The sequence below is a fragment of the Molossus molossus genome, unplaced genomic scaffold (genome assembly GCF_014108415.1).
Source record: "Molossus molossus isolate mMolMol1 unplaced genomic scaffold, mMolMol1.p scaffold_m16_p_20, whole genome shotgun sequence".
NCBI classification, from domain to species: Eukaryota; Metazoa; Chordata; class Mammalia; order Chiroptera; family Molossidae; genus Molossus; species Molossus molossus.
The window spans coordinates 26,010,358-26,022,844 of record NW_023425356.1 but is presented as its reverse complement, the minus strand read 5'-3'; the positions used below and the strand labels follow the sequence as shown (position 1 = coordinate 26,022,844).

The window sequence follows — 12,487 nt, the reverse complement described above, 5'->3', positions numbered from 1 at the left end:
CAAACTGTTGTTCAAATTTCCTTCAATTCCACCACACTTATTCTTTCATCTAGTTTAATTAACCTCGACTGATCCTCACTTCTCCCTTTTTCCTGCCTCTGGAGTGAAACGAGGCCTGGATACCTACCACTCAGCCATATGGGGCTGGGGATGGAGATAAAAGCTGAACTGCTTTAGAGCCTTTACCACCGAGCCCGACAGGGAGAACAAAAATGCTCTGGACAAGTTACTTGTAATTGCTTGGGCAGTAACAAAGGGTCGAGGGAAAAGAAATGGGAGATGTATTTGAACAACTGAAGTAGACTTGCAAGTTGCTCAGAAATGGACAAATTAAAACTAAATGCAGAGATAGGGGGATATGCGGGGAATCGGTCACGCTTCCAACGCAGGGGCAAACGCTAAGCAACGAGCTCCGGAGAAAGCCTCGCGGCTTCTGTTCTCAGTGCGCGAAAGGGCCCTTTCTCGCGGGGTGGGGACGTGGACAGCGTCCTCTGAAGTCGGGGGTCCTCCGCCCATTGTGCAGGCTCCCCTCTCTGAGAGGTCGCAGCGGTCGGAGCGGGCTTTACCCCGGCACCTCGGCCCTTCCAGGGGCTTCGCGACATCCCTCCCCCAACCAGTGGAGCTCTCGGGGCAGGACCCCCGACTCCCCTCGCGCCGACTCGCACTCCAGGCTGCGCCTGGGTGGGGCCGCGACGGGGCAGGGCCTCCCGCAGCCAGCGTGCGTAACGTGCCCCCGCAGCGTGACACACGCTCCACGCCGGGAGGCTGCGCGGGCGGGGCCGCTGCGCCGCGGGCGGGGCGCCGCGGGCGGGGGCGGGCGGAAGCTGGCGTCCGAGGACAGGGAAAGGGAAGGGAGGCGCGCCTGGGTGCGGCGCGGCGCGGCTGGGAGACCCGCGGGAGGGCGCCGCCGCCTCCCCGCCCTGTCGGCTGAGGATGGAAGTGACGACAGCAGGCGAAGAGGTCACTTCCTGCTGGGGTGGATGAGGAGGAGCCGGAGACGCCGCGGAGGAGACCGGACCGAAGACGGACCTTGCCGGGGAGAGGTGAGTCCTGGCCTCGCCGCCCAGCCCCTCCGACGGACCCCCGGAATCTCGGCGGGGACGGCGTCTCTGGGGTCGGGGACGCCCGACGGGCCACGTCCCAACCCGCTGGCCTCACCCAGTGCGGGGGGAGGGATGGGGCCCGGGTGTCTAGAGGCGACGGGGACCCAGGGCAGCGTTCATGCCACGGGGCGAGGGAGACCCGACCGGGAAGCAAGTGGAAAGGAGGCGGTGGGGGCACGGGCCGAGCCGGGGAGCCGGGGAGCCGCCGCGCCAGGCGCCGCGAGCTTCACTCTTCGGGGGGCGGTGGGATCCGAGGAAGGGCGAGGGGCTTCAGTGGGTTTTGCGGAGTTGGGATCGATGGCCCTACGTGGACAGTGACCTCGGAGTGAATTTGAAACTCTTGCAGAGGCGCCCCCGGGCTCCTGCGAGGGGAGCCTCGATGGGGGGTAATCGGGAGCTGGGATGTCGGGACTGAGCTTCCTGGTCAGGTTCTTGTTGCAGCGGGGCTTGGGCCCGAGGCTGGGAGGTGGAAGGCCGTTTCTGTGGCAGGATCGAGGCCCCGCGGTCTGACAGCCATCCGGGAGTTGGAGTCCAGGGCAGCTTCCTGGAGCCGTGGGGAAATTAGTGTTTTTCCTCCCTCATTGTCACGGAGATGGGAGCAGCTGGAGAGGAAGCTTCTGCCTCAACTCGGAGGCCTTGTCATTGTGTGTCTTGTGTATGTGACTGTGTGTCCGGTTGTGTTGGCTTTCTTCTTCCTTTGGGGCATTGAGCTCGTCCTCTTTCCCTTGTAGTCGTAATAGACTAAAACTGGCCGGTTTTCGTAAAATGTGTACGGCGAGAAAAAAATTCAAAGGATCCAGAGGAATCCTAGATTAGATGAAATTTCCAAGATTAGGAATTTGTCCCCACTCCACCCTGAGGCCATTGAGGCACCCACATTCCCTCCAGACTCCTGCTAATGTGGGTGCTGAGGGCCTATCATCTACCCTAGGGAACAGCGAGGGTAGATCTGCCTCTCCTGCCCACATCTCCCTCTGGCAGTTTCACCCTCCCTTTCTTTTGGCTAAAGGGTTGACTGATACAGAGCTGCTTGCTGCTAGGAACAGGAAGTTCATTGAGATACTGTAAATCTGGATGGAGTGAATTCAGATCCCACCAAGATTCCCTCCACTTATTGGACAAAGGCTCTCAGAAATACCTGCTTTTTCTTTCCTTTCCTTTCTATTAAAGGGAGAAAAATGTACATTTTTTTTTCTCAAAAACATTTTGGTAATGCGTGTGTTTCTTGTATAGAGTATCTGTACATATGATGTGTTAGCTCTTTGTATCCCAGGGTGTTTTTCAAGGAGGAGGGGGAGAAGCTTCTGACTGGGAATTCTCCTTTTCCCGTCTCCTATAATTCAGTAAAATAAATCAAAATCAGTTTTCTTTCTTGAGTGGCAATCAGATGGATTTTTTTTTTTTTTTTTTTCCACTCTTCTTTAAATTGGTACATCTGGGTGAACTCAAGCATGTATATTTTGGCATCTGGGCCTGTCTAGTAGTAGGAGACAAACTGACTTGTTTTGGCTGCCTCTTTGGACTTATTTAACTGCACCCTTACTTTCCAAAGGGCTGATCAGGAGGAAGAAAGCAAATATTAAAGACAATGTTTACCCTTTGTGGTTTAAAGTCAGGTGAAAGATAATTATGGCCTTTGAAGCTGATGACCTGAGGACCATCATTTGATAACTTGAGGATTAGCAGTTTGAAGGTGACATATTTGAAAGAAAGAGAGTTACATAAGGAGGAAAAGGAAGTTTGGGGAAAGGCTGTGCCAGAAAACCTTGGGAAGATAATAAATAATAGCACCTTAAAGTAAATGATATGACTTGTATCTCTCAGCAGGAGGGTGAAAATGAAAGCAGGCTGTAGCATCGTGGAAAAGCCAGAAGGAGGTGGAGGTGAGCAGAAGTGAATCATCTCTGGTGTACTTGGAATGTCCCTCCGTGGTTCTTTTCCTCTCCACTTGGGCTCTGTTCACAAATGCCAGACGTGACTGACAGCCTCTTGACTGGGTGGATACTGCCAGGACAGTTGTAGGCTTGTTCCCTATGTATGTATATCTAACATGTCTGGTCACCACACTTTTATCCCACGCTTTAGAATCTCTTTCCTGCTAGAGAGACAGCTCTAACCTTGGGAGTGAGGGGTTTTCAGCTGTGTTTTCTTAAAACATTAGTTGATCTTTCCTGTTTGTTCCCTTTGGAACTTTCATGGCCTCATAGAAAGCAGGGATGAGATTAAGTAATGTATGAAAGATTAGAGCACCTGGGTGCTGCTATCCAACTCTTACGAGATTTGATTATTGCCACAAGGAAAGATAACTTATCTGTGCTTTCCTCTCTCCTGTTGTGGTTAGCCCCAGCTGACTGAGAGGGTGTTTATAGCATATTTGCAAAGCACTCTAGGGATTCTGAGCATTGGAATGTGAAGTCAGGGATACTGGAATGTATGTACCTAGCTCCTGACAACTTTGATCTTGCCCTTTTCACATTAAAGGGTATCAGTTTCCTGATTGGGCCTATAAAACAGAGTCGTCCCCAGGCTCCCGACAGATCCAGCTGTGGCACTTCATCCTCGAGCTGCTGCAGAAGGAAGAGTTCCGCCATGTCATCGCCTGGCAGCAGGGAGAGTACGGGGAATTTGTCATCAAGGATCCAGACGAGGTGGCCCGCCTCTGGGGCCGCAGGAAGTGCAAACCACAGATGAATTATGACAAGCTGAGCCGGGCCCTCAGGTGACAGAAAGGATCCCCAAATCCATGGTATCAACAGATTGACAGGAGAATAAGCAGTGTGGTGAATGTTAGATTAAAAGGTTATCAGATGACAAGAGACTATACTATCTAAGTAAATAATGTATAGTTTTCAAATGGGAGTAGAAGAGCTGTTGAATCTGAGTAGTAGAGGCACGAAAGGAGAAAAGGCATATATATCTTTGGTATATGTAGGAAGGAATTTTAACATTGTTGGCACTGGCTTCTGACAGACAGCCAGTCAGTTCTGCTCTGTAGTGGATGAGAGTGTGTGGTAAAAGATAGATTGTAGCTCATTTATAATCCAAAAAATTAGTTTAGACTTCCCTGTTGGAAATCTATTAGAATGTCTCTTCTTTAGGTTCTTCTGGAAGAAACTAGAAAAAGAGTGAAGCAAACACATAGGAGGAGGACTCACAGAATGGTCCTGACTTAGCTACAGTATTTAGGAATCATATCTGTGAGCTTAGTTATCAGTTCGCAGGTTGCTCCAACATGTCCAAGACTGATCTATAAGTTTTCTCAGCTTCTCTTTTTCTCTTGTCAGTCTTTACACATTTCATAACCCTTAGTTCTCAAGGGGCCAGAAGGCAGTTTATAATCTGTGCTAATGAATAGATGTGAAGCTAAAGGTTCCGGGTACGTTGAAGCTCCCTGAATGAAGTTTTTTTTCATTCTTAGAGGCCCTGAATGTAAAATCTTTGTGGTAGCTTTGCTGGAGCCTCCCACATCCCCTTTAAAAGGGAAGCAGGCCAAGCTGAGTGCTGTTTTCCAGAATCGGGATATCCCATTGTTTTACCTGCCACCATAAAACAGTTGCATGTTCCTTCATCTACGTCCTCTAGACTAACCACATCAGGTCTCCCAAGAAACTTGTCTGCCCCTACCTGGGTAAGGCAGAAAAGAGAAACTAGATAGTGACATACAGTGGAACAGGAAGGAGATGTCCTATAGAATTGAAACTATAGAGAGATGGAAAAGAAAGGTGGTTGGGGCTAGGGTAAGTGTTCAGGATCTTCAAGTGAGATTGTTTTTGTAAAGCTCTAGCCTAGAGCTCTAGCCTAGGATCAGAATTTAGTTGAAAATTGAATGAGAAAAGGAAGCTCCTAGTTCTCCCAGCCTTAACCTGAGGGCAAATCTGCAAAAGAATGATAGTGATGTTTGCAAGTAATACTTAGAGCAAGAATTGTTGCTCTTAGTGATTACCTAAGTGTACCAGTTGTCAGTAGATAGAAGATAAATTGACATGCATTCCTGTTTTAACAGATACTATTACAACAAGAGGATCCTTCATAAAACAAAAGGGAAGAGGTTTACTTATAAATTCAACTTCAACAAGCTGGTGACACCCAACTACCCATTCATCAACATTCGATCAAGTGGTAAGATGCAAAGTTTCTTGGTGGGAAAAGAATTTTGATTTGAAAAAGAATCCTGAAAACCTAAGACTGGCATGTTTAAGAGATTTTTAGAAACACCAAAATATTGTAACCCCTTGGAGTGCCTCTGTTCTTGTTCAGGTGTTTCCATTTATCTAATACCAAGAGTGAGAAGGTCTGCAGCATCAGGATAAATGTGTTTGGTTTGTTGTTTTGGTTCCCTTTTTTGCATATTATTTGTAATTTCCTAGATACTATTACACTATCCTCTTTAGGAATGATGTTCTGTAGGTTTGTGTTGATCTTTAAGTTAAGGACTCAGAGTTTTAACACTCTACCTAGTGGCTCTTTCATAGACAACAACCTGTTTATACAAACACTTCCGATTTTCTATGAAACTACCGACTCTCCCTTATCAAGTGAATATCATCAAAAACCACAGCATCCTTGATCACAGAAGAGGATGTTCATATGTTTGCAGTGAAAAGCATTGTCTTTGATCTGTACCAGCAGCTCCTCAGAGAACAAGGCTGGGGTTACTTGACCTTCTCTCTTAAGTGCAGCAAGGTTTCCCCTCTGGGATCTCTGGTGACAGCTTTTCATCACAGCTCTTCAAAGAGGTTTCAGGTCTGCAGAAGGCAGTTTCTTATGAGTGTGTGTGTTGTTTGCTGATGCAAAGTATACCCTTGCCCAAGAAAACAGATAATATTAACCAGTTTCTGACCAGCCATCAATATAGTCTTTGTGGCATTGTATGTTAAGGCAAAGAAATCAATTGTGATTCTACAGTATTACAACTTCTCATAGAAAAGTTGGAAATAACCTGAAAAATTAGAGCAGGGGTGTGGCTGAGAGAATATAATGCTGAGATCCATTGCAGATACTTAATTACTACACACAACAAGTTAGGGCAGTTTTAGCTTGATGCTGCTATCATTACATTTCGATCTCATTCTGTTGCCACTCCCTCCTGTCCCTGGGGCATACATTTAAAAAAAAGGTACTGGAATGTATCTCTCTAATTACAACCTGTTTTCTTTCCTTGTGCCTGAGGGAGAGGTGTTAGGAAATCAAACTTGTTCTAGCCACTGGAATTCCATTTCCTCTATTTCTCACTCTTGCTCCTTCCTTGTACACCTAGAGTAATTGGGACTCTAGATGGGCATACTAGCAATTTTGAAGAATATGTTGGTGTTCATACCCTTCCAACGCGCCGCCCCCCCCCCCACCACCACCACCACCAAATGCTTCCATGGTCTCTTTTCCGTCTTTCACTCCGTCTTGCCTATTGAAAACCCAGAAATCTAGCCATTGGACAACCTGGAATGGCACATCCATCGGCCCCTGGAAATAATATGCTTTTCCAAGGCAAGGAAATCTAGACTCTCACACTGAAGTATCTGGTCTAGAGACCTAATAGTAGTGGCCTGGCATAAGCCATTCTGCCTGAAAGCAATGAGACCTACATTGGATCCTCAACTAAGCTCAAGATCCTAATCAGAAAAGTCACAGGGAAAGCAGAGCAGTGTGTCATCTCTTTTCGGCACACTGCTTGGTTGCCTACTCCTGGATAAAGATAGTTCCAAAGAACGTTATTTGGTCATAGAGAACTTATACCCAGATAGACCAAATGTTGTTTCAGGTTAATTTTTTATGACAAAGGAAATACAGCATTTATTGAACATCTACTTAAAGTTACTTTTGTTTAGTGTTTTGTGAATTATTTCATTCAACTCTGCTAGCCAGATAAACTATGTCTCATTATCATTTTACAAATGATAAAATTAAGGATGACAGCAAAGTCAGAGATTGATCAGGGTGGGTTGAATACAGTTAGTTACCTGTTGAACAGCTTCTTGGGAAAACAGTACCTGAGAGATTGAGCTACTGAAATATAACTCTTATTTACTAACTCAACAATTCTTCCTCCAGATTGGGATTCACTCATTTGGTCAACAGATAATGTATTAAACCCGAAAGACCAAAAAAAAAAAAAGATTATTGCGGGGCATTCTTTCCCTCAGGGAACTTACAGTTTAACAGGAGAAATAAAATATATTAGGTTTTATGCAATTCAGAATGTGGAATGTGGTAAGCACTCTGAGAAGTAGGGTTGTATGGATTTAGATCTTGGAGGCCAGAGAGATCATGGTCCTGATGGCGGGTTGATACAGTTGGCTTGTTTTGATATGTGTGTTTTTAAAAATGAGGCAATATATGCCGGCTGTAACATATCCAAATAATACAGAAGTTCATAGAGTAAAAGTAAAGTGAATGTTCTCCCTTCCTCACAGTCCTATTCACTGTTAACAGTTTAAGGTGGAATACTTAACATTTGAATAGTGTTCAAAATACTTATACATACAGTATCTCATTTTTTTTTATTAAAAGCATCCTATAAAATATTAAATATACTTAAAATATTTACTTGTATTTGCATAATAAATGAAAGAAAAATACAGGAGATACTAGTAAAAGTGATAACCTGAGTGTGGGGGCAGCACATACCAGTTCAAGGATGGATTTGAGATACCACTCTGTGCCTCCCCACCCCAACCCCAAGTTGTTATATATACCTTTATTTTGGAAAATGGTAAATCTACAGAAAAACTGGAAAAAGTAGAACAGTGAACAGCCACATGTCCTCCCGTGATTCACTAATCATTAACATTGTTGCTACACTTTATCCCTTTCTATTTATATATAAAGTTTTGAAATGAAGTTGCAGACATCATGACACTTCACTCCTTTGTACTTCAGTGTGTATCTCCCAGGTACAAGGACATTCACCTTCCAAACCACAATAACATTACAACACCTAGGAAAGTTTAACATCGCTCTAATAATATTATCTAATATATGGTCTGTATTCAAACTAAAAACGAAAAGTTTTTATTTTTGAACCATGATTATTTAATAAATTGCTTATATGCATTTTGCTATGGGCTAGTACTATTCTAAGATCTTTACAAATATTAACTCAGTTTTCAAAACATGAGATTAGTCCTGTTATTACCCATTGTACAGGCAAGGAAACTGAGGCACAGAAAGGTAAGTTATCCAGAGTCACACAACTAAGTGGTAGGGCCAGTGTTTGAGCCTAGGCAAAAGCCTTATTTTCATTTTGCCAGAGTGGGGTTAAAGACCAGTTGGTTACTTGCACTGGGTTACAAGGTAGAAGGTGCCAGAACTAAGATTCAAACCCAAATTTCCCAACCATACTACTCAGATTTCATGGTGGCTCCAAGGTGATCTTCTAAAGCAGTGTTATTCACACTTTTTTTAAGTAGCAAACTTATTTTTTTAAATAAAGTTTTAGATTTGCTATCTCAACATATATAATAGAGGGTAGAGAGCAGCATTGCTCCTAGGTTTCACGTTTCTTCACTCTCTCTAAATGCATTTGGAATATGCTATGCATTGTTCCTTTCTTGCAGATTTAGTGTATCTTAGCCTCTGTAAAGATTTGAGATATCTTTCAATTTAAAAAAAGTTTGTTGCCCTGGCCATTTTGTCTCTGAGGTTAGAGCATCAGCCTGTGGACCAAAGAGTCTTGGGTTTGATCCCCAGCCCCAGTTGGGGTCTTGTGGGATGCAGCCAATTGACGTGTCTCTCTCACATTGACACCCCCCCTACCCCCATCTAAAAAAAAAAATGAAAGTCAATGGAAAAATATTCTTGAGTGAGGATTTAAAAAAAAATGTTTAGGAGAAACAGACCTTCTCTCTCATTGTGCTTAATATTATTCTGTCCTTCAGAACACACAGAAATGGGGTTTTTTGTTTGTTTGTTTGTTTTGCTTTTGAATAGATATGTTCTTAAAAAAAATCAAGATCAAAAAGAATGGAATTTTAGCCACTGTAATAGGCTGGAAGAAGAGATACTTTTGACCTGGGACCTTCGACTCTACTCAAATTATGTACAAGGGCATCCATCATTTTTTTTTTTCCTATTGTAAGATTAAATCAGTAGTTTTAGGAGGAAAAGTCCTACGTTTTCTGTGAAGTATCAGTTTAGGAAATGCTGACCTGGTACAATGTTACTCAGTCACACGTGCCTAGAAAGCTAGTCTTGCACACACCAGCAAACCTGAGTCATATCTGAAGATGACTCCATGATACAAATAGCAGAGGGCAGCTGATTGGGAATGATCCCTAACCACACTGTATCTTAATGCACTTTTTTTTTTTGTTTCTTCTCCTAGATCACTATACTTTCATTTATTTGGGTTTTTCTTTCTTTTTCCTTTTTGCTCTTTTTCCTTCTCCCTTATCTCTGCCTCAGAGTATAAAGAACCCTCCTAACATCATCAGTGATAGAAGCTGCTATTTTTTTCTAGGTACCCAAAGGGTCTCTGAAACCTCAGCTGGCATACCTTTCTTATACCCTGTTTATCAGAAAGGCCTTTTGGGAAGTTGAGATCTTGTGAGCCTCTGAAGTTTACATGTCTAGAATGGTGTGGGTAGCTTAGAGCTTCAGATTTTAGCAGGTGACCTTGGAAGAGGGATTGTTAGGTCCTGGATTTCACCCAACCCTCTCAATGTTTAAAAAGCACTGAAAGCAGGTTGGGAATAGAGATCATTATATAAAATTTGTTAGAGATTTGGAGAGATTGAAAAATATTTACATTTCTGTAAAGTAGTGATTATATATCAGAAATGATGAATCATATGCCATAAGAACTTAAACATATGACTTTTTTAAAAAATCTGTTTTTCTTCTTAAAACATGCCTTGTTTGTGTCCGTATAAATATTGGTCTTTGGTCTTTTAATGCATTGATTTACATGAATGTCATTTTTAATTTTGTTTGTTGGGTTGTTTTGGGGGAGGGGGGGCGGGAGCGGGAATTGATTTGTTCGCTTGCTTTATAGATATGGCCAAAATTGCAAAAATAAAAAAAGACTATTTGCAAAGCTTAGAATTAAAACAGGTGATATATACACAGTATTTAGAGTTGCAGAGGAGAAGGCTCTTTACCTGTTTATTCATTCAACTAATAGTTATTCAGCACTCACTCATTGTAAAGCCCTAAACGCTGGAAATCTAGTTGTGAAAAATAGGAAGTTCCTTCTTGGAATTTATGTTATAGAATGCAGATAAACAAGTAAGTCATATTTCAGATAGTAAAGAGTACTGTGAAGACAAAGTGAATAAGAGGCCACAGAAAAATGGCAACTAAATTGAGAAGAGGAAGCTGAGCAATAGATACTAGGAAGACAGGGAGCTAAGGGAATCAGTCCAGCTGCACTGCTTCCTGTTGTTTCTAAAATCTTGTTATTTAGTATAAGTAAAAGTGCTGATAGCGAATGACCAAATCTGAAGGAGCCTTTTGTCTTTTCTACCGTCACAGGTGTGGTTCCCCAGAGTGCACCACCAGTGCCAACAGCCTCTTCCCGCTTCCATTTCCCACCTCTGGACACTCATTCCCCAACTGGTGATGTGCAGCCAGGGCGGTTCCCTGCTAGCTCCCTCACGACTTCCAGCCAGGAGCTGAGTAATGGCACCGATAGAAAGGCAGAGCTTTCGGAGCTAGAGGATGGCTCGGCTGCTGACTGGCGCCGGGGCGTGGATCTCATGTCCTCCCGGAATGCTGTCAGTGGAGGAGGGATTGGCCATCAGAAACGCAAGCCTGACATCATGCTTCCTCTGTTCACTAGGCCAGGGATCTACCCTGACCCCCACAGTCCCTTTGCTGTCTCTCCACTCCCTGGCCGAGGAGGTGTCCTTAATGTTCCCATTTCACCAGCCCTCTCCCTGACTCCCACTATCTTCTCCTATAGCCCATCACCAGGCCTGAGCCCATTCACCAGCAGCAGTTGCTTTTCCTTCAATCCCGAGGAAATGAAACACTACCTTCATTCACAAGCCTGTTCTGTGTTCAACTACCATCTGAGTCCCCGGACATTTCCCCGTTACCCAGGGCTGATGGTTCCACCACTGCAGTGCCAAATGCATCCTGAGGAGTCAACCCAGTTTTCTATCAAGCTGCAGCCCCCACCAGTTGGGCGGAAGAACCGGGAGAGGGTAGAGAGCAGCGAGGAGTCAGCACCTGTCATTGCTCCCACCATGGCTCCTGTCCCCCCAAGAATTAAGGTAGAGCCAGCCTCTGAAAAGGATCCTGAGAGTCTCAGGCAGTCAGCCCAAGAGAAGGAGGAATGCTCTCAAGAAGAGGACACTGTGCCAAGCAGGACCATGGAAGAGGAAAAAGGCACCATTTTTGCTCGCCCAGAGGCACCACCTATCTGGCCCTCTGTACCCATTAGCACCCCAGGTGAAGAACCCCTAGAAGTGACTGAAGACAGGCCTGGCAAAGAGCCTGGTGCGCCTGAGAAGAAAGAAGATGCCCTGATGCCCCCCAAGCTTCGGTTGAAGCGGCGCTGGAATGACGACCCTGAAGCCCGAGAGCTGAGTAAGGGTGGCAAGTTCCTCTGGAATGGGTCAGGACCACGGGGCTTGGCAACGGCAGCTGCTGATGCTTAGAATTGGAAGTGGATTGGGAGCTGTTTATACTATAATCACATACATGTATTTATGTAGCAAGATTTCAGGGGTGGGGAGGGAGGGAATTAGACTGGTTTGATCATTCTAGGGGCATAGACTTGTATTTTTATGTTTTGGGGATGGGATTGGGCATCTTCTGTTGTAAATTAGGTCGGATATGAACACACTTTTTTTCCTGGTGAGAGGACACGGGAAGGGTGTTAAACTGAAAGGAGAAAGGGCCTCTCTTTCCTGTTGAGGCTAATACTTTCTGACAGACTCCTGAAGGGCCAAGACGCTGCTTGGTCCCATGATGTTCAGGTTCCAGACTTCTTTCTTTTCTACTGTATTTATGTATAGGAAAGCCATTAATTTTGCTCTGAGAGTTACATATAAAAGGGGAAAGGGCATGGTTGGGAGGTTGAGCAGTGAGAGACCATTAATACTCAGTATATGCCTGAGATGTTTCTTTGTAATTATTTCAGGGGGAGAAATAAGATAATCTCAGTCTTACTGGGGTGGGGTGGGGGTTGGGGGTGTTCAGATGTTGCTTTTCTTTTTTTTCCTTTGTTGTTTGGCTTTTTTTTCCTTTTCCTCTAAAAATGTTTTCAGGAAACATGAAACATACTGCCAGTTAGAGTGGAGCAGGCACGGAGCCTGGCTGCGTGGTTGAGACAGGAAGCTCAGTTGTGAATTTCTTGGACTTTTTACCTTCACCTGTTAAGAAGCCATGATGAGTTGTAAACTCTTGTTCAGGGAGGAAAGAAGAGGCAGGAGGAAGTAAAC

At 44.6% G+C, this 12,487-nt stretch overlaps 1 protein-coding gene across 2 annotated transcripts; it reads left to right on the top strand.

Annotated features, from left to right (window-relative positions):
- Nucleotides 1-763: 763 nt before the first annotated feature.
- On the top strand, nt 764-12,217 carry ETV3 (ETS variant transcription factor 3). 2 transcript variants are annotated; one of them, XM_036272920.1, is made up of 5 exons: nt 764-1,043; nt 2,928-2,986; nt 3,585-3,822; nt 5,107-5,222; nt 10,572-12,217. In XM_036272920.1, exons 2-5 carry the CDS (start codon nt 2,941-2,943, stop codon nt 11,699-11,701), a joined length of 1,530 nt encoding a protein of 509 aa, XP_036128813.1. In that variant the 5' UTR covers nt 764-1,043; nt 2,928-2,940; the 3' UTR covers nt 11,702-12,217. The 2 variants fall into 2 exon arrangements, with proteins under 2 accessions (XP_036128813.1, XP_036128814.1); XM_036272921.1 differs by having other exon boundaries at nt 916-1,043; nt 2,931-2,986; nt 10,572-11,756.
- The last annotated feature ends 270 nt before the right edge of the window (nt 12,218-12,487 follow it).

Coding starts and splice junctions, on each gene's coding strand:
- ETV3 (XM_036272920.1), top strand. CDS start 2,941: ATGAAAGCAGGCTGTAGCATCGTGGAAAAGCCAGAAGGAGGTGGAG. Junction 2,987..3,584: donor AAAGCCAGAAGGAGGTGGAG/GTGAGCAGAAGT, acceptor TTCACATTAAAG/GGTATCAGTTTCCTGATTGG. Junction 3,823..5,106: donor AAGCTGAGCCGGGCCCTCAG/GTGACAGAAAGG, acceptor CTGTTTTAACAG/ATACTATTACAACAAGAGGA.